We start from the raw sequence: 21,966 nt of genomic DNA on the forward strand, positions 1-21,966 counted from the left end.
TGGCAGAAAGGGGACTCTTCTTACAGGTCACCAGAAGCCTCCGGATGTGGGAAGCAGAAGACGCTGGTGTTATTGCTCCGAATTCCATGCCCATGACTTAGTATTACATTATAATTAGGTGCAATCTGTCTGCCTGTTTCATTTCCGCTCTGCAGAGGGTAATAACCAATTTTCTTGCCTCTTGTGAAAAGTTAACAAGGAAGGGCTTCCCGTGCAGGTTCTGAAGCCCTGGCCTCTGATTGGCAAGTCAGCCGAGCACCAGCAGGATGGAAGTGTGGGAGACTGAGGCTGCTGGGGCCCCAGCAGGGCAGGGGGAGGTGAGGAAAGCAAGATGCCAAAGGTGCAAAGTCAGGACGCGCCCATTCGTGGGGCTTGCAAGGGCAGATGGGCCCGAGAGCGGGAACCCACTGAGCCTTTTACCCCGGGCACCTCACCTGCCCCACTAGCATCCCGGACCCGCCGCGGGTCTCTGCACTTCCACATCCTGATCTCTGTGTTTGGGGACCTGCTGGTCCCACCTGGCTGTGCTCTGTAGCCCCCAGTTCCTGCCATACCCCCATGCCTCGGCCACAACTAGAACTGAAGTGTCCCTGGACTCCTGGCGAGGTAAGGGTCCTGGGAAAGCCAACCCAAGGGGGACAAACAAGGAACAGAGTGGGTGAGCGTGAGCCACAACCTCCTACGGCCTTGGAAAAGCCGCCCACATACTTACCCTCGGGCCTCAGTTTCCCCATCCATAATAGAAAAGAGCAGAGTATTTCATCTTCAAGGGTTCTTTCCACTCTGACTTCTTGCCACTCAGACGGTGAAGGCGCACGAGGCTACTATACTTCTTCTTTTCCAAGGGAAGCTGCGTCTATTGTGTGCCGGTCCCGCGGGCACATGCACTCCCACGGGAACTCAGAGGACACACCTCAGGGGTGACGGCAGCCCCAGGCTGGGGAGGAGAGAACCAGGCAGCCGGATGCTAATCGCATGGACTCCCTTTTATTGAACTGTACTAGTTACTGCAGTCAGATTAAGTCACATTTAAAAGCAGACCATCCAGTTGCACTGAAACCGATTATATTCATTACATAGTTTTAATCACTGTCCGGTGAACTGGCAAATCCAATCAAAGCATTAGTCTTTAATTAAAAAATTAAAAGGAAATATTCAGACAATAGCCGAGCAATCACATCACGACGCACAATTACCTAGAATTGCAATTAAAAAGTAGTTAACCGAAGGGGGGGAAAGAAAAAAACAAGAAAGAAAGAAAGAAAAAAAAAAAAAAAGAAGCGAAGAAAAAAAGAAATCACACTAATCCTTTTTGTAAAAACTATCAATATAATACATGAAGGAACAAAGGACAATAGCCTCCAAAAGCGGGTTTCTCTAACTCTAGAAATGTAGTCTGCGGCAGAAACTCTAAAAGCACACTAGCTGTACCAGGACAATAAAAAATACTGAGCATGGAATACTTTTAATCTCTGCCATTAATATTCATTTCCAGCTGCTTATAATAGCAGCGCCTCATGGCCAAACCATTAGAGTTTTACATCTGGGTTGCAAATGACACTTTGATTGGATGTAATGTTCAAATGGCCCTCCCCACGGCGTCTCCGGCAAGCCTTCTTCGGAGAGGTGTCCTGTCGAGCGGTCCCTCACTGTGCATGCTGGCTCATCGTGTGATTCTGCAAAGGCGAAGAAAGGAGACACGCATGAGGGCAGAAGAATGGAGGGATGCCGTCCCCTCCCACTCCGTGCATTTACGCCCAGAGCCGCAGAAAAGTGTTGCGATTAATCCAAAACAAAATGCAACCAGGAAAAAGTGCTCTGGGGACGCAGCTGCCAAGACGCCACATTGGTGCAGGGCTTGGGGATCGTTCCTATTGCTGCCAACCTGGGCTCCCTATAAATTGTGTTTTTTGTTTGTTTGTTTGTTTGTTTGTTTGTTTTTTAAGACCATTTGGGTCTCACGGTGGGACTGGCTAGATGGAGAGAAAAGGGAAATGCCGGGAGGTAGCAGGAATTTAAAACACCCCTGTTCACCTCTCTATCTCCCTTTTGCTCTAACGATGAGGAGGAAATTATATTTGATCGCCTGCAGGCTTCTCCCAGACCCTCCCTCTGCCTTTCCCAGGAGCTGCTCTGAGCCCAGTGGAGGGAGACAGCAGATGTGCCACGAAGCTCTCCGGCCAAGAAGCACCCAAGTGGCACAGACGTGCTGAAGCAGTGGGCACGGTGGTGCCTGCGGCCCAGGCAGGGGATTGTCACCTGGCAGGGAGGGCGCTGAAGGAGGGCAGCTGCCCGTTTGGTCTCTGACCGGAACAATGTGTGCAGTTTGGCCCAATCTGCCTAGGAAACCAGGGCCCAGGTGACCCTCTGGCCAAATGCTTCCCTCTCCCCACAGCCCACAGCTCGTGGTGCCAGCCCAGCAGGCCAGCAGTGCTGGTATCTTTTCATAGGCGCCAGTGGCCTGGGGCTAGGGGTAGGATTTGGCCTCCAAGAGCCTGCAGCTTTTTGTGTCTTTTCAGTGGTTCTGTTCCAAATCCAGACCCATCTCATCAAAGCCTCAGGTGGTGTTCAGCCTCATGACACCCGAAGAAGCAAAATCTACCCCGGGGCAAAGTGGCCCTGCTTGGGGGGCAGCACAGGCCCTCCAGTCACCGGGAGCAGCTTCTCAGGCATGCTCCTGCCTCCCGAGGCCAGGCCTGGGCCGCCCAGCCAGCTGGTGCAGCGATCTGGGGCTGGGAGCCCCCTGCCTGCGGCTCCGCTGCTGACCACCAGGGGTCAGACGTGGCACTGTGTCTCTCTCCTGGACTCCAAGCCTGGGCTGTGAGGACAAGCAGAGGATGCCCCACGCCGGAGGAGGCCATGCCAGGAGGCCTGGGGCCACCTTGCTCCGCGGCCCAGGGCCCCCGTGGCAGCCCCTTCCCACTGCAGACACTGCGGCTGCCTCTGTGGTGATGTCACTAACCCCTCTGGCAAGCTCCTGGCCAGGGAGAGGCAGCACCCTGTCCTCACGCAGCAGATGCCAGCTGACGCCCGCAGCAGCGTGCCAAGCGCTGCTGTCCTCCTTCCTTGGGCTCCTGGGTGCAGGCCACATGGCGCCTGCTTGGCAAGTACACGTGCTGAGTGCTGTTCCAGATACATGTCAACCCTCCCACCAGCCTTACAAGGTGGGACTTGGTAAGATGAGGAAATGAGGCTGAGAGAGGCCCCAGTACTAGTCCGAGGTCACACAACAAGGAAGCAGGAGGGGCTGAGCCAGGCAACTGGAATCCATGAGAGCCACGGGCTTGGGCAAGAAGGCAGGCTTCCCAGCGCCCCACACCCCACGGGCACGCTATCCACGGGTCAGCCGCGCTCCACACCAGACATGAGCACAAACTCTGCCAGCATGGCCTGGCACCTCAGCGGGGGTGTCACGGACCCAGAGGCACAAAGCAGGTTGTCTGATGCCACAGATGGGCTGCAGCGGTTTCCATGGGAACGCCCACCCTCAAGCCAAGGCACCTCTCCCCGCACTTGTGCAGGGCGAGCCAGCCAGTCCTGTGGGGAGCCAAGCCTACCCTACATCCAACCACCCTCCCCGCCTGAAGCGTTTGATGACTCACCTCGTCTCGCCTCCCCCCCCCCCCCCAAGCCGCTCTTGAGGTCGTCTGGGCACACAGTGGCTTCCTCAAGGCACTTCCGGCCCCCGTCTCACACATCTGTGTACCTCCTGAGTGCAAGGCTGGCCTCCTCTGAGCCGCAGGAGGGGGCATCACTTCCCTTCTCAGCCCCACACCACTTGGCCCCCAACTGGGCATGCCATGCCGGGCACAGCTGCCCGGGAATGACTTGCAGGTCTAACTCGCCCACCTTGCCAACAGCCTGTCGGTGCACAGGGCCATGTGGCCCGTGCTATCCAGGTGTGGTCAGGCCCTTCTTTACTTGTGGGGCTTGGGGAGGAGGCAGGGGGCGACGACAGGAAGGTGGACATGGGTAACTCTTTTCCTGTGCTCCAAGTAGGGCTCCCAGAAGCCTGGCACCAAGCAGGCACTGAGTCAATATGCTTGAATCAATGGAAGAATGAATACATGGGTAAGTGTGTGGGATGCAGATGAGTAGAAAGGAGAAAGGGCGCTCCGAGTGGACGGCATAGCAGAGACAAAGGCACGGAGGCCGGAATAAGCCTGGCTAATGCGGGCGCCAGTGGGGGACCGCAGCCCAGAGGTCACACGGAGGCCTGGGGGAGTGTAGACTATGGACAGTGGAGGCGCTGAACACCCTGGATGTGGGCTTTGTTCCGCAGGCAGCAGCAAACCTGAGGTGATGTTTGATCTCCACAAAATCCCCAAGGACCACCCACCACCAACATCGGGAAAGGGCGGTGTCCGGACTCTCTGGATAGTGAAACAGCCTCTGGGCCCTGGTGGCTCATCCAGGGGCTGCTGGCATAGAAACCCCAGAGGCAGAAGCCCACGCCTGGGCCTGCTGGCTAGGAAAATGCGGGGACAAATGCCGCTTCTCAGGAGAAACAACAGTAGGGCTTCTCTCTTAAGGAGCAGGAGCAGGAAGTTCTTCGGTTAGACTCCAGAAAGAACTTCCCCCAAAAGGGTTCTGAGACAGAGGCGAGACTTCCTTCTCTGAGGTCCTACAAGAACAAAAGCCCAGGGTGTCACAGCAGATGGAAATGTCGAAAGTTGGCCCCGCGGGGGCCAGGCCCCAGAATTCCTTCAGCGCTGCATGATTTCGTACCTGCTGGGCGCCCTGGGCCGGGCACAGTGGGGGGCAGGGGAAGACTCCAGCTGGGCCCGGCCCTCTCAAGGGGCCAGACACAGACCCCCAGACATTTGTGTGACAGGAACGGAGCAGATGGCAGCTCAGTGAGGGAGATGGGTCCATGCCACCCAATAAGTGTGTGTGTGGTGGGGAGGGCAGCCGCTCCTCCACAGGCTGAGGGCAGACTCTGGAAGGGTGGAGGGGGTGGCAGGGACGTCACCAATCACCTGACACACCTGTGTGCCGGGCAGCTCCCGGCAATCGGCCCAGTTCAATAACCTGCAAAGAACCGTGGCGTCTCCCCCCGTGGCTTGGAGCCACGGTTCCAGGGGCCAGGAGCTCCATCAAGCCTTTTTAAAGAGTGCCTTCCACCAGGCATGGTTCTCACAAGGGCATTTTGACTTAATGTCTATTTCTCTATTTATGCCTGTGCTATATTTAGCCCCTTCGGAGAAGCAAGAAAATAGTTTTTTAAAGATGTTGCCGACCCTGCAGATGAACACTTCCCAGCGCCATAACGGCTGGGGGTGGGAGCCAGGAAACACCGCGAGGCGCCTGGAGGGGAGGCCTGGCTTCCACGCGGGCCTCTCTGCCTGCCAGGCAGACGCAGGTGTGGGCCGAGAAGCAGGTGAGGAAAATAAAACGGGAGAACGGGAGGGGTGGGTGGCACTGGTTTTCGGCTGAGATCCAGCCACTCGGCAGAGTGTGCGTGGGTCCCGTGTTTAGAGGTTTCTAGTGGGTCCTGTTTTGGGTGCCTCTGCCTGGCACACAGGGTCATGTGCCTCTGGGACACAAGTCAGTGATGGGCAAGGGGGTGGCCGCCATCAGAGTCAGGGGTCAGGCCCTAGATGGGACCCCGCTGAGCCGTCTCTCTCTGCAAGTTGTCAGCAGAGTGCTCAGGCTGAAGGTCCCTTTGTCACACCCCCACGTTCATTTACATGGCTGCTCATTCGTTTGTTCCACAAACCTGTACTGAACCCCTGCTGGGTGGCAGCCACCTTGCTTGTTGCTGGGCATTGAGGAGCAAAACGACCCTGGCCCAGAATGCAAGCCAAGGTTGTGTTGGGCACAGGGGGAGCGTGCCAGGAGCACCTTCCCAAAGAAACACTTGAATAGGTCAGTCAGAGGCCCAGGTGGGGTCCCATTCTGGTGTCACCAGCCCCAGGAGGCATCCCTGGCTCCACCCACTCGGTGCCCCACAACAGGCATGCCCACATGTGCACATGCGCGTGCATGCGCGCGCACACACACACACACACACACACACCCTCCCTAGTCTGCAACAGGGGTTTCTTCTCCAGGTCTCAGCTCTGTGTTCTGTCTCTTGGTCTGGAAACTGCTGGGTCTCCCGTTGACGTCCCCACCACAGTGCTGAGTAGAGACTAGAGGTGCTTAGACGCACAGGCTGCCTGGTGACCTGGCGAAGCTGCCCGTGAAGCAGTCAGAGGCTCCTCTGCACACCCAAGGTGCACGGGCATGGGCTGGGGCGGACTTCTCTGCACCGCAGCTCGCTTAAGGATGTCATTATTGTCATCATTAGCTGTCCCTCCTCTGCTCCAGCTACTCTGATGAGAAAACACCCACAAAGCCCTAGCCTGTGGCCCGGCCCTCAGCAAGTGCCCCATTTGTGTTCACCGCTGTCCTGGGTGTCGAGGCAGGTGGTCAACCTTAGTGGGCTGAGTCCTAAGCTTGAGTCCTGACTCTGCCACTTGCTGGCCATGTGGCCTTGAGCATGTTTCCTGACCTCTGGATTTGGGTGGGAAGGGGATAATAGCAGAGCCCTCTTCCTAAGAGGCCCTGAGGAGTCAGGACATATGGTGCATGTGCTTCTCCTGGCTAAGCGTGTGTTCACCATGGATCTCCATAAGTGGTGTCCACGATGGCTTTCTGACCAGCCAGGGAGCTCTGGGAGGGGGCACTGTTTGTTCCCTGCTCATGCCCTCCTGGCACCAAACATGGGTTGGGGCTTGCAGTGGGGGCTTCGTGGAGGCTTGAGGGACTCTCCCAGCTCGTCCTCCAGGGCTGGCAAGCTTCGCACTGGTCCTGAGATGGTGGAAACTTGCCTGGTCTTTCGAGAGCAGCAGGCATCTGATAAAGGCCTTGCCCCTCCTACAGGCCCCTGGCTACAACCTCAGTACCCATAAGGCACTGCTTTCCCCTCCCCCTCAGGCAGACTCTGTGGGGCAGGAAGGTGTGCACTCATCCATTCACTCCCTCATTCCCTCATCCCTTCCAGTTGCTCAGTAAGTCCAAGCATGTCGGCCCCCCCGGGGGGCACTGTGCCTCCAGAGGTGGGGGTTCCAGCCACACACATGCCCCCACTCCGAGGAGCTCACAGTTCCATGGTGAGGATGGGGAGCCTGGACCCACAGACCCTCACCCTCAAGAAGCACATCGTGGCCCTCATACCCATGTGACAGATTAAGGGTGCAGGGACGGTGAGCCCCCCACACGGCACATCCCACCCGCCCTGCCCACCCCACCCCAGAACCCACCCAGCTTCACCTCGATCCCTCATCACCTCCTTCGGTTCTAGGTTGGGAAAGAGACTGCGGTTGATGCCCCGTCTCCCCGCTGCCCACCACTAGGCCCGTCCCTGGATGGCTTCAGCCACATCGGCTCTCCCGAGGCTGCCCTTACAAAGAGCAGTCTCCAGGGGCAGGGACCAAGTCCAAGAGCCTGCCTTAACCGGGGGGAGAGTCCATTTCCAGGGGGAAAAGGCAGGCCCCTCAGGCTAACACTGCAGCCATGTTCAAGCTAAGCGGGGCTCTTACTTGTTCACTGGACAAACACGGAGCCTGGCCCTGTGCTGTGGGCAGAAGACAGAGACTAAGCTCACGGCCAAGGGAGGCGGTGAGATTTCCCCGAACAAGGACTATGCTGGCTGGGAGACGCTCAGGGAAGAAGTTGGGCTTCTGGCTGCTCTGAGGGTGTTTGGGTAGAGATTTGCACGGGTGTGTGTACGCGTTTGTGTGTGTGGTGTGTGTGTACGCGCATGCACACGCGTGCACTCAGAGAGAGCTTTGTAAGAAGAATGTGCCACCAGGCGATGGCATAAAGGTACCAATGCCAATCATGATTACAGCGAACACCTGCCACGTCTCCCTGTGTGCTACGCACCATTCTTAACCCTTCACTTATATCAACTCATTAAAGCCTCATGACAAACCTGGGAGTTTATTACTATTATTATCCCTATTTTACAGATGGGAGAGGTGAGGCACAGAGAGCTGAGGTCCTGCAGCTGGTAATGGCGGTGCCAGGTGTGCACCCATGCGGTCTGCGCGCACAGCCCTCTCAACCACAGCGCTGTCCTACCCGTGAAACCTGAAAAGTACAGCACATGTCGGGGGAACAATGAATAATTCAGCTTGGCAAGAAGCACAGGGTATGTGCCATGGAGACCAGCCTGGAAAGGAAGGTGGGGGCCTTATTGATGAGGCTCCTTGATGTGAGACGAGGCAGCATGCCCTTAAATCTGGGCCATGGGGAGCCATTGAAGGTATTTGAGCTGTGGAGTTAACACAAGAGGCAAGGAAGCAGCTCATACCTCCAGCCAAAACGATGCATCAGCAGGGCCTTCACGCTCTGCATCTCCGGCTCCCTTCCCGGGTCCCCCTCCAAGCCACCCCCAACACACACGGTCTCTCTCTCCCTCTGGGGAGGGTGCAGACACAGGCAGCCCCGCGTGCCTCTCTGCTGTGTGTCACCTGGGCAGCCCCTCTCTGCTAGTGAGCACTTATTTTTAGAAGCGTTTGACAATCGTCCAAGGGTCTAAGACGAACAGATGGCCTGTCTTAAAGGCTCGTATGTTCGCTAGTTTGCACTTCTGACGAACGGTAAGCGCACTCGAGAGCACGCCATAAACAGCGCTGAATGAATACTCAGAACACAGTTTAGCTAATGCACGTCATTAAAATTAGGAGTGAGTGATGGCTAAGGTTCCCTCTCAATGCCTGCCCGGTGACGCAGCTGCTCCCCGGGGGCCCAGGCTACGGCGCGTATGCACCCCAGGCCCCCACCCAGCCAGCCCGCGTCTACCCATTCACACAGATGGCAGGGAAAGGCTTGCCATGTGGAAATGCCACCCCACCCCTTGGCATCAGGGTCCTGGGTGAAGCTGGTGACCCACCGGCCTGGGACAAAGCCCTGGAATGTGCTCGTGGTGAAGGCAGCTCCTCTGTGCGTGGGGACGTGTATGAGGCTTTCCCGGCCCACCTGCCAGACACCCAGACAGGCTGTCGTCTGCCACTCCACAGCAGCGGAAGTGAGACTCGTGCCCGCTCAGCTGGGGAGTCTGTCTCTCTGTCACTCGTGTGAGCATCAACTCATCCAGAGCTCCTGGCCTGGACGGAGGTTCCAACTTCCAGGGAGCCATGGGGCTGGCCTTGGAGGGGCCTGATTCTTTCTTTATTGGGGTGGAGGGAGGTCTGCTGCTTTCATGCAGAACCAAGAGCAGGCCCTAAAAGTCACCTGGGGGTACGGAGGAGCCGCAAGACCCAGGCCGCTTTTGTCAGGGGTTTTCCTCAAAGGGGTGGACCATGGGGGCTCTCTCGCTCTCCTCACTGCTCTAAGGGGAGGCGAGTGCCCCTGTCTGAACCCCCTCTTGCCAGCACTTTGCAGTACCCAGAACACAAAAGACCAAAACAGGTGGCCTAGACAACAAACAGTTCCATCTATCTTCCTTCGAGTGAAAATGTGCGAGAGAATGTTGTGAAAACAAACAAAAAAAAGCCCAATAAAGTCCCAAAGGGGCAGGTTCTGTACTTCTGTGGTTTGGCAATAAAACCCACCAGAGGATAGGTTATCAGGAGGGAACTGAAAGCTTCTATTAGGAACCCAGCCCGTAAACAGGCTCCATTCAGAGGCACACAACAAAACAAAGGAGCTTATAATACCTGTCCCGAGGGGGAGGCCAGGGGGCTACACACCAGGATGGAGATGGGCCCAGTCGGTATGTGTGTGAGCACAGGAAGAGACTGGGCTTGACACAGCAGGCAAAAGAGAGTTATGGCTGTTGTCACAAGCACAGGGAGATGACATCTTTCCCAGGCTGCTTATAGATTGGCCCCTCCTCAGCAACAGAGGCTTCGCCTGACCCCCGTGTCCTAAGTTAATTTGGCTGCTGCCACTGCTGTTGTTTTGCCAAAGGGAGGTGGGGTCCCTGGTGGCTGGGCCCCTCGGGGATGGGGTACCCAGCAGACTCAGGGCCAAAGACCAAGAAGCGAAGGTTCCGGCGATGGTGTGCCCAGGGACGAGCCCCTTCTGCGGACCTTGGCCCTTCTTGGGGGGGGGGGAGCTGCCCTGACCTGCCAGCCTCCTAGGCCCCTGGGAAGTGCATTCTGACCTCATCAGCCACACGCCTGCTTAGAGCCAGGCCCTCGGTAGATGGCTCGTCTCAAATATGAATTAAGGTCCCTGCCCTTAAAGAGCCCAAGCCAGACCCCGACAAGGCATCATTCCAACCTGACATAGGTGGGCAGCTGCGAGCACCCACGCCACCACGGAGCCTGAGGGACACCAGCGAGAAGTAAAAGTGGCACCGGGCAGATGGTTCCCAAGACCAAGAGAGGGGTCTCTCTCCCCACCTCTAAAAACTTCTGCGCTTCCCAGTGTACCTTGCGCACGGAGCCCTGGGGAGACTGAAGCGTCCTCTCAGTGGGGCGCCAGACTCCCAGTAATTGTGGCTGCCCTCAGCTGTGGCTTGCTGCCCGGCTTCTCAGAGCCCGGGCTGGGTGGGCAGGGCTCCTGTGACCGTGCGCAGCCGGCCTGCCACGCAGCCTGAGTGCTTCCCAGGTGTGCAGGTGCTAGCTAGCAAACCAGAGGAACCCACCTTGCCTAGAGTCACACAGGCACGCCAGTGTCTGTCTCAGGAGGGAGACCAGCCCAAGTGTGTTGGTCTACCCCCGTCATGAGTCCCGATAATTACCTCACACCTTTCTACCCATAGCCCACTAGATCTCATGGGGGAGAAGAAAAGAGCCAGGCATTGTGGGGAGACTGCCCTTGGGGTGCTTATGGATGTAGCATAGTATAGCAGGATGCCTCCTGCTTCCTACACCTATATCCACCCCTAAATACACACACACACACACACACACACACACACACACACAGACGTTGCACTGATGTGCTGCAAAGTGGTTCAGGGGTTGGTTGTTATTTTTGGTGTTTTATCTCCCCATACTCACACCACTGTCCACGCTCACCCCACTGCGAGGACACCTACGAAAGCCCCCACGTGCTGATGACCTGGGTTCCAGCTGGGGCCCCCTCTTCCTGGCAGTGGGAAGCTGAGAAAACAAAGTGCCCATGACAGGCACAGCCTGGGTTCTCTTCAAGGGGCAGGGAGATGGGAGATCTCTGCTAATCCCCCAGTGGGTTCCAACCACACCCGGAAATCTGGAGCCCTGTCCATGGTCCTGACTGCCCTATAAGACCTGGCGCCTGCTGGCCCTGAAACCTCAACCATTACCTTCCAGCTCCCCAAACAGGCTTAGCTCTTTCTTAGCTCTGCTTTCACGGGGGCCATTCCCCAGGCCAGAACACCTGCCCACCCCCCACTGATTTTGGTTTCTTTGAAAAGGCCTTCCTGCCCCTGTGGTAACTGGCTTCTTGTCACGGTGCAACCTGCACAGGTGCCCTTCCAGCACTTTCCTCAACTTTCAGTGACTTGGTTGAGCCCCAGTCCCTGGCTCTCAGCTCCCTGCTGGTCCTCTAGTGTCAGCGCAGAGCCTGCACTTGCTAAAAACACAACAAGTATCCTGAAATGACAGCCGACAAGCTGTGGCTTCCACTGGCAGGGTCAGGGGGAGAAGAACTAGGGGCCCCCCACTCTGCCCAGGGCAGTTCGGTTTTCTTCTAGAAAGTAGAGGGGTCCACTGAAGACATGACGCTACGTGCACCGAGCCAGTCACAGAAGGACAAATACCGCAAGCTTCCACCTCTGAGGTTCCCAGAGGAGCCAAACTCACAGAGGCTGGAAGTAGAAGGGTAGGTGCCCATGGCTGGGGAGGGGGACCTACCGGGAAGTTAGTGTTTAGTGGGGACAGAGTTTCAGAAAAGCAAGATGAAAGGAGTCCTGTGCACGGCAGTGACGGCTGCACCTCTGTGTGAATGTCCTTAGTGCCACTGAGCTGCTCACCGGAATGTGGCTCACAGAGTAAATTTGATAATTGTATTTTTACTTCATTTTATATTTTATTTTTAGGTTTCTTTTATTTCTTTATATGTATATATTATCATTTATATTTAGTTTATTTGTTTACGTATTTTATTATATGTATGTGTATTGTGTATATCGTAACACAATTTTCTTTTTAAAAATTAGGCAGGATCCCACAGGGTAGGGCGGCAGGTGGGAGGGAGACAGGGAGCATTCTACCCAAACAGCTCAGGCCACTCAGGGGGTCCTGGGGCTGCTGCCCTCACATCTCCAGTTTCAGGGTTAGAAGTTGGAAGCAGTACAGGCTGGAGCAGGATGGAGCCTGTGGAGGCCCCGCTGGATGGGAGTGAGCTGCAGTATCCAGGGGACACGTCACCTGCCGGGCAGTAGCTGGCCTTGGATGCAAGGCCTCCTCCACCTCCATGCTCTCTGAGACTTCCTCGGTGGTGCCCAAGCCTGGCCTACTGTCAGCAGCACAGCTCCCAGGGCCAGGCCAAGGGAGAACCTTGATGGCTTTCAAACCCTGCTGGACAGAAACGCCCGTGTTCCCTCAGCTCCTGCAGCTGGGGAGGTGGGCAGGTGAGCAGGAGGCACAGCTACGGACATTAATTATTCTGCCACGCTAGAAAAAAAATACTGGGAGGGAATTTTTCCCTTTAAATTTTCTGAAGTCTTTCCAGGCCTTTACAGCTTTAAATACTGATTCATTAAAATTTGATGAGAAAACCCAGCTCTCCATACAGTCATCATATTTCACAAGCCAAAAACCAGGACAAATCGCCAATAGCTGGGACAGAACACTTGAAATCAGGGCTGTCCTGGAAAATCTAGAGCACGTGGTTGGTCACTAATTGTACCGAACACATATGTTCAGGTCCCTAAACTAACCCAGTGCTTCTAGGTTTTATAAATGACATTTTAAGACTTTGATCATACCCATTTCTACCTTCCTCCAAATTTTTACTGAAAGGAAAACTTTCCTGCATCCTTAAAATTTCTAGAAAATGAACCTCTGCAGGTGGAGAACTGTCTGGTAGGTATTCTGAGGATGGTTCCCCTCAGAAAACATGGCCCGTTGCTCCCCAAAATGGCTTTCTGAGCCCACATGGGCCAGGGCCCCTTGCTGACAGCCCCCCAGCTGCAGGGCCAGAAGTTCTGAAGATGGACCTAATTTGCTGTGATGAATTATGTGCATGCACCAGTGATCAAAACTGCAGCTGAGACCGATTATATTTAATGATCGCGATGGTTCTTGTGAAAACACTTGGGTGTACACCCTTGCCGGTCCAGAGAGCAAGTCCACCCTGGTACCAAGCAGAGGGCAAAGGTGATCTCCGCCACCCAGGATGGCAGGGCCCCACAGGCTGCCCACTGCTCAGACTTGCTCTCGCGGACGGGGCTGAAGAACACTGTGGCCTAGCCTGCAATGCCGTCTGTCCCTCTCGTCTACACCCAGATCCAACCAAACTGCGGGCACAGCACCACTGTCTACACAACTGCCCCACCAGGGCCAGGTGGGTCTGCCCTGCACCTTTCCTCCCACCAGCAGGCAGAACTTGCTGGTTTCCATGGGGCAGAGCAAGGATCCTCCGTATCTCCAGTCTGTCCCATCCCACTCGGTTCACCAGAGAGAGAGAGAGGTGTGTGTGTGTGTGTGTGTGTGCGCGCGCGCGCGAGCGTGCATGCGCATATGCAGTCTTGGGGTGGGGAAGGAGTGGGTAGCAGGTAAGAGTATATGAGGAAGTGTCATGAAAGCAGCATAGTTCCTGGCACTTAGCACTTGGTACTAATGGATGTGGAGCTGGGTAGATGAAGAGATGGATGGATGGATGGATGGATGGATGGATGGATGGTGGGTGGGTGGATGGATGGATGGATAGATGGATGGAAAGATAAATAGAAATATGGATGGATGGATGGATGGACGGATGGATGGAAAGATGAATAGAAATATGGATGGATNGTCCAGCGTCTGGCAACTATTGGTCTGTTTTCTAGTATTTTTGCCTTTTTCTAGACGTCACACGCACAGGACCACCCAGTAGGAGCCTTCTGAGCCTGGCTTCTTTCACTTGGCAGTTTCAATCCATCCACGTTGTTGTAGGTACCAGCGCTTGCATTTTGTTCCTGACTCGCAGACCATTGCATGCATGTACCACATCTGTCCATCCGTCACCAGCTGAGGGACAAATTCGGAGCCATTGTAAGCAAAGCTGCTGTCATCATTCCTGGAGAGGTGGCTGTGTGAACATGCTTTCGGCCCTCTGGGGCAAACGCGCAGGAGGACGGTGGCTAGGTCATAAGGACACTGTGTGTTTACCTTTGTAAGACACTCACAGACGATTCTGCCACGTGGCTGTACCATTTTGGACTTCCACCAGCATGTATAAGCGTTCCGATCGCTCATCCAGCCCCTAGCCAACGCCACTGGTGTCAGTTTTGGTTTTAGTCCTTCTAACAGGCAGACAGTGCCATCATGCCGTGGTTTTCATCTGCGCTTCCGTAATGACATCTGGCTTCCAGCATCTTTGGTGAAGGGCTGAAATTCACTTTCTAGTTTTTAGTTGATTCTCCGCCCTCCTCCCCATTCTTGAGTTTTGAATTTTATTTTATATGTTCTGGGTGTAAGTCCTTTATCAAATATGTCATTTGCAAAGATTTTCTCCCAGCCTGTGACTTTTCATTCACTTCACAGTGCCTTTCCAAGACCAAACTCCTTAAATGTTGACGCATGGTGTACGTCAGGTAACACCTCTTCTCTACTGGGTTACCCATTGCAGTGGGGATGAAATCTAAACGCCTTCGCTGTCCTGCAAACCTTGCCATGGCCTGGGCTGTGCCCACCAGCCTGCTTCACCACCCCCCTCATTTGCCTCAGCCCCACTGTGCCTCCTGCTAATCCAGCAAACCCCTTCGCTCGCATTGGCCACAGGCCTTCGCACGACTGTCTTCCACACTCTCTCCTGCTTATCACCTAGGCCTCCGCTCAAATGCCACCTCCTCAGAGAAGTCCCCGCTGACTACTTACCCAGGAGTATCCTAGCGTGCCCCACTTCGTGCTTCGGCCCATCACCTGTTTTTTTTTCTTTCATGTCATTGACCGCTGTCATTGGACAGTGTCTATCAATCCCTCTAGAATGCTGGCCCTATGGATGTTTCTTTGTCTCACTCACCCTTGTCTTGTCAGTTCCTAGACCTAGTGCTGGCACACAGTAGGCCCACCATACACATGCTTTGAACAAATGACTGGCAAAGCTTTGCTCCCTCTCCTGCTGCTCGTCTCTGCTATGAATGTGCCCCAGTTTGTCCAAAGTCCTTTAAATTAATCTCAGTCTTTGGACAGAGCCAGGTGAATTCAGAATCAAACAGGACTCGCACCTCCCCGATCCTGGCAACTGTGCTCCTGTTAATGTGTCCTAAGAGAACATTCTCTGTGGAGGCAGACGCATCACTGGCCCAGAGTAAAGCTCCTGGTGTCCAGTCCCACCTCCATCACCTCTGTATCCACAGCAGCAATTACAAGCCTTGCACCTTCTCCAGACACCTCAGCTCAGAGCCGCCTGCTCCTACAAATATTAGCTTCCCTGAATCTCCCCACAGTACCTCAAATGACAAGCAGCCATGACAGCCAGTCAGAGCCCAGTGAGGACCAGGCCCTGTCTCCTGCTGCACCACCTAAACCCCCACATGTCACCCCAGGGAAGTTAATTTGCCTACTATCCCCGCTTCAGCATAAAGACGACAAAGACTTCAATGCTTGAAAAACCCTCCTCTCAAAAACCCAGAAAACTGCTATGAGCTACTTAACGAAAGCCACTATTTGCTAGATTTGGCATTGCTACAATACTTCCGTATTTAAATGGTCTGTAATTAAAATCATTAATTGCAGAAAACAGTGACTCGTTAAGGCTGTAATTTGGCGCGGTTCTTGGCATTTGAGGACCTGCCCTAAAGGTTGNTATGGGGTATTATCGTCTGTATCAGTGACGGGATCAGGGTTTGGCCGGAGAAGCCAAAGGAGGGAGACTCAGTGAGGGGCTCTCAGAGACGGGGCCACCTGAGCTGGGCCCTGGAGCCTGAGAAGGGAACGGCATCTGGCAGGGCAACCAGGAAGCACCCATCTGGAGACGAGAACAGCCCAGAAGCGGGAAGCAAGAAGGCGCCACCGTCGGCCTTGCTCACACCCTTCCAGCACCACTGCCCTTTTCTCTGTTCTTTGGACACCCCAGATCTGTCCATGCCTGAGCCTCTGCACTGGCTGTTCCCTGTCCCGGAGGGGCCCCCAGCCCTTCCCCCGCCACTGGCCCCTTCTTAACCTTCAGGGTTCAGTTGAAATGCCAGCTGAACACCCAATCCGATTTTTCATTCTCTCACCTGTGCCCCGGCACACACACACACACTCACACTCACACCGCTCTCCACCACAACACAGTGTTTTACACTCTTCAGAATCCCACACACTGAAATGGCCTAGCTCATGTATTTACTGGCTGAGCGTTGGGGTTGCGCACAGAATGTCCGCTCTGTAAGAGCCCTCGTGTTGTCTGCCTGCTCACAGCTGCACCGCCGGCCGATAGTAGGTACTCAGTAAATGCCTGTCAAATGAAAATGGACTGAGGGGAGGGCTCTGACCAGATGCGCATCCCAGTGGAGCTCACACACACCTTCCCTGGCGGGGCCCAGCTCGCCCCATCGGAAGGGCTCTGGGTTGCTGGTTAGAAGGCCGAGCTCTGCTTTTAATCAATTACAATCATTTAGCTGGAAGCGGCATGATTAGGCACACACAAGCAAACAGCGTGAGCTAATCCTTTAAATGCACCCGCTCGACGCTGGGCTGGCCGCTTTGCCACCACGGGTCACTTTGCTGGCACGAGCTGCTCAGGAAGCCTCCTGCAGCCCCTCGCTTTGTCAGCGAGGCAGGCTAGATTCCTCAGCACAGGGCAGCCCACCACGCCCTCCTGCCCGGCCCCATCATGGAGATCTGCTGGATGCCAGAGGTACCAGATGCCACAGGAGCCGTTTCCCTGGCTGCAGCCTCCTAGGGACAGCACCTAGGAGGTCCCAGGTTGCCGTGAGGGGACCAGGGGTGGGGGAAAGACAGCAGCACCAGGAAGCTGGAGGTTTTGTGAGGGCCTTGTCTCCATGATGGGCCCAAGCCTTCCTCTCCTGGCCTGAGCTGAACTCACCCCCTTGCTGGTTGCCAGGCTTGCGGCTCCAGCCCGGCAGACCTGGCTCAGGCCTGTAAGAATGAGCCCCGGGGCGCTCCCACCTGGGCCCGCCCGCCAGCAGGTTCTTCCGAGTCCCACGGCCCTGCTTGGCCCAACTACTAAAATAGTTTCTGGGTCCCCTGACATGACGCTTTTTATAGTTCAGCACTGCAGGCCTCATTTAAATCTATTAGCTCATATAAATGAAAATTCATGTAAACTTCGGAGGGTTTCTGTTTGCCTTGGTGGCCAAGACAATTTGGCTTTGCACGTGGCTCTGCCATTTGCCTGTGACCCTGGGCAGATCGCTTCGCCTCTGGGAGGCCCGGTTTCCGTATCTGTAAGCGAGGATTAACAGCGCTGACTTCACGGATTGAGAAAATCTACATATGATGCTTACAGTGGGGTCTGGCCCACGAAGGGCGGGAGGCTGTCCTAACAACGTCTTGTCCGGTTTTGGGGGCTCTTGTTCACTAAGCCAGAGGCCGGCCATGCACAGCACACCCCCTCATGCATCTCCTCGGTGGTGGTGGGGGCACAGGGAGGGCCTCAGGAAGGGAGGAAGCAGGCGGCATCATGCCCAATGTCTGTGGGCACAGAGGTGTCTGCNCCCCAGCCACTTGCTGTGTGTGTGAACATAGACAAGCCGCTTCACTTCCCTAAGTACCCATTTACCCATTATCACACCTCCCTTATAGCCTTGCTATGTGCTTCAATCAGATAACATATGTAAAAGGTTTACAGCATGTAAAATGGTACACAGATGTTTAATACTGTCTTAAGTAATACTAACCACAAGGCTCTGCCATCACTGTCAGCTCAGGAGCATGGGTGACACAACGGTTTTGACATGGCAGCTACGGAAGGAAGGACGGCGGAGACTAGGATGGTGCCACAGGGCAGGGAGGCGGCCGTTGGATTGTGCGTCCAAGTCTGGCTTTAGCGGAGGGATCAGTCGCTGAGCTGGAGAGCAGGGAGCCCCCTTGTCTCCCCTGCTCAAGCCCCCAAGCCCAAGTAGGTGGAACATAGGCTCCACTTCTCCCTGTAAGTCTCCTGCTGTAACGCGTGGTCCCCAGCCCCAAGGCTCAGGTCTGCAAAACGGTGAAAATCAAGAGCACTTCTAGTCGGTCAACAACTTCCAGATGGTGGGGCACCAATGAGGTCATATTTGCAAACTGTGAAGAGTTGCTATGGGGGGAGGGGGTCTCAAGCTCAGAGCCCAGGTGGGTAACGAACCAGGTGAGGCAGACCAGGTGGAGGTCATGTGGAACTGTGGAGCATGTCCCCGCGTCTAAAGGAGGCTGATTGTCACCACGCAGGACTGTAGTCCAGGGGCTGCCAGGTCTGATTTGCAGAAAAATAAAAACCTCTAGCCTTTCACTGTGGTGGGAAAGAGGACAGAACCTGGGCCCAGCACTGAGCAGCTCTGGCCTCGGGGAGTTAGTCAGAGCTCTGTGCCTCAGTTTCCCTACCTCAATAATAGAGGCATTGAGAGGACTGCATGTTTTAATGCATAAACGTGCTAAGAGCAATGTCTGGCACGTAGTAAATGCTAGCCAACATAATTATAGGAAATCTCCATTTTGAAACACAGACACCATTTAGTTACCAAAATCCCCCAGGCCGTGGGCTGTGCGTGGCCACTCTTCCCTCTGTGAAAATGTTCAATGTCACTACGATGACTTGCCCCTGTGCGTGCTCCCGGCCCTCTGTGTGAGGGGAGCCTGGATAGGGCCCGTCTCCATCATTCTGAAGGATGGGAAGGGGCTGACTGCCCCCCTTTTCCCTCTGGGAGCCCCCACCCTCCCGGACAGGTTCAGCATCTTACCCCCTCCTCCCCACTCACCACGCTTCCTACCAACGCCATCGCTTACTTAAGACCCCAAAGAGTATACACTGCTTCAGCATTTGATGTGTCACAAAGAACAAACCAACATGACCCACTGAACGACGACACGCAAGTCAGGTGTTCCCATTGAAGAGCTGTTGTCACAAGAAAACTTGTGCCTCTAAAGATGTCAGTGAAATACAGCAACAGCCTGCACGTATTGCGCTCCTGCTGTGCGCCAAACCTGGGCTGCTGCTCTTCATACATTATCTTGACACCTCCCAGTTGTCCCCATTTTATTGAAGAGGAAGCTGAGGCGGAGAAAGGCCAAGCAGCTTGCTAAGTGATACACCTGGTGAGAGGTGGTACCAGGGTGTGAGTCCAAACGGCCAGGCCCTAAGGTTAGCGCCTCCCCTCTCGCTGTCCCCTGCTGGTCCCCACTGCCTCCTGGTGCCACTGAAAGGAGACACCAAACTGAACCTGCCACCTGCCCTCGCCCACGTGCCGGCACACAGTGACTCTCCCTGAGGCCCTGGAGGAGCCGCAGCCGATCCACAGTGATTTTATCTAAACTCCAGAGCGAGTGGGGCCACGCTCGTTATTGACACAACAAAATGAGTTCCCGCCACGGCTCCCCCGCCCTCCACGCCCGGCCCCATCCCCACTTCTCCTGTGAGTGCTGACGCGGGGCTGCTGACTGGTGCTCCTGAAATGCCAACTTGCATTTCTCATCATTAATTTCTTTCTAAATGTCATTAGTAATTGTTCCTGCTCGACCAAAGAATGCAGTCCAGGCTTCCGCCGAGAGCACCCGGTTCTCGCCTCTCGGCCCTCTGTCAGGCCTTCTGGGGCCGGCACTGTTTCATAAACCTCACATCACATCCCCACCATAATCCTCAGCGCTGGTCCATTGTCCTGGTGAGAACAGGGCATCTCAGGCCTAAGTCACAGTGACAGCAGGTGGCAACTCTGAGATTCACCCCCTGGCCCCCAAGTCCTGGGGGTCTTTCCTATACATCTCTAGGTCTGAGGGCGGGGGCGGGGTGAGGAGCAGGGCTTTGAACGGTGCTGACCCCAGGAGCTGGAACCAACACAGCGCACAGTTATCAGTCTTATCGCTGTTTCTAAGAAACTGAAGGCATTTGGTCCCAGCTGGGACAGCGCCGGCGAGGGGAGGCTCGGCTCAGGGCACACACACAGAGGCGGCCAGCTTGAGTCTCCTGGCAGCTCCCCCGTGCCCATCTGTCACGATGGCATGGTGCCCCTCTAAAGTTGGTTGGACCCCCGCCCTAGGGCATGAATGACAAGCTCCGATGGGCAGACGAGCAGCCTGAGGCCGATTCCAAGTGCCATCTCTGCCTGGAGTTGGGCCTTGCGGGCAGGCTCCCCGCCCAAGTCCCCACTTGGGCCTCTGCACACTTTATTGCTCAGGCGGCCAGAGCTCCGGGGCTCTGAGGGCACTGAACACAGCCAGGCACAGGCCCCTTCCCGCACCCATTCCTCCCCTGCTCCCCTCTGCAGTGACCACAGCAGCCACTGCTTACCCAGGCTGCCCAGAGCAGGACAGTCACATGCCCCAGGCCTCCAGGTGACCCCGTGGAACGTCTGCTCCCCTGGATGGTACGGCCCTTGACGCCTACGGGTTTGAGAGTCATGTGCAAGCCCATTGCCTCGGCCTTGGGCCTAAGAACATGAACACGAGTGTCAGGCTGTCTGGGTTCACATCCCTGCAACTCTAGCAGCTGTGTGACCCTGGGGAGCCCCAGTTTCCCCTTCTGTGACACGGACATCATAGGATGCCACATTCCTGGGGTCGCTGTGAGGTCTCACAGCCTGCGCAGTGAAGAGGTGGAGTCAGGCTCCCAGGAAGCACTTGGGAAATGCCGACTCGTTTTGGCTACGTTGGGGCGAGTGGCTCAGGCCTGTGCCCTGGACTTCGGAAGGACAAAGGGCAGAGCCAGTGCCCACCCCTCAGCCTTCTCCAGAGGCAGATCCCTCACCACCCCACATGGCCCCTCAGGAGGCCCAGCCGCCCCAAGTGGTGGCAGCAGTAAGAGACAACGATGACGCTGATACGCCCCACTGTGAGCAGGAAAGGCCTTCTCCCCTCAGAGGAAATGAACCAAGAGACACAGTGGCTGGTGCCCGGTGACACAGTGAGTAGGGGCAAAGCCCAGGCCCCCCATGCCTCCTGTGATGTCACGTGGGGGCCTATCTGCGGGGTTGTTGTATCCAGCAGTTATAGTTAGCATATGATAGGATGGGATGAGGTGCTACAAGACTATACAACGTTGCAGTATATGTTACTATATTATTCCTCAAACACACAATAAATGTTCTTTCTGGTTGTCCTCATCAGTTTTCTGTTCCCCTCCCACAACACAGGAGGGACTTAGGCCTGTGTGTGCCCCCAGCACCTGTGCACATCTGGCACACAGTAGGTGCTCAGTAAACACCTGTGAGCTCCACTGAGCATGTCCGCGCATCGTGGATTGAATGAATGAGTCAATGAAGATATGGCCCCAGACCATGCTCACGATGATGGTGACGACAGTGGCTGATGCTCACCAAGCTTGGCTTTCTAGGCTCCATTGACTTCAGTCCCCTGAACACCCACAAGGAGGGGACTGTCATTACCTCGTTTACTGAGGCCCAGAATGGGCTGGTGATTGGCTGACGGTCACACTGCTGCTGGGCAGTGAGGCTACGACTTGAAGCCAGGCTGTCTGTCCCACGGTGTGGGCACAGCACTGCCACACCACGCTGCCATTTAATGGAATTCGAGCTGCGCTGGGCTCTGGTTTCTTGCCGTAGTGGGGAAGGCAGGACACACACAGTGGCCACACTTTGTTCTGCAATGACTCGCAGGAAAGCTTATATTCTAAGTGCTACACATGTGTCCTCTCCATCTTCACAAAGACCCAAGGTAATAGGTCTCACCCCATTTTACAGAGGAGGAAACTGAGGCCAGAGATGCGCAAATGTCAGCAATGGGAAATAACGGGGGGGGGGGG

General features: G+C 55.4%; 1 protein-coding gene across 3 annotated transcripts in view; it reads right to left on the bottom strand.

The window, feature by feature from the left end:
* Positions 1-1,048: 1,048 nt before the first annotated feature.
* Positions 1,049-21,966, bottom strand: part of ZNF423 (zinc finger protein 423) — a 319,048-nt gene continuing 298,130 nt past the window's right edge. For all 3 annotated transcript variants that reach the window (XM_019643449.1, XM_019643432.1, XM_019643442.1), the window contains one exon: positions 1,049-1,676. In XM_019643449.1, coding sequence (XP_019498994.1) covers positions 1,647-1,676 — 30 coding nt within the window. In that variant the 3' untranslated portion in view covers positions 1,049-1,646. The remainder of the gene's footprint in view (positions 1,677-21,966) is intronic.

This window comes from Hipposideros armiger, unplaced genomic scaffold (assembly GCF_001890085.2).
Source record: "Hipposideros armiger isolate ML-2016 unplaced genomic scaffold, ASM189008v1 scaffold_4, whole genome shotgun sequence".
In the NCBI taxonomy this organism is placed as follows: Eukaryota; Metazoa; Chordata; class Mammalia; order Chiroptera; family Hipposideridae; genus Hipposideros; species Hipposideros armiger.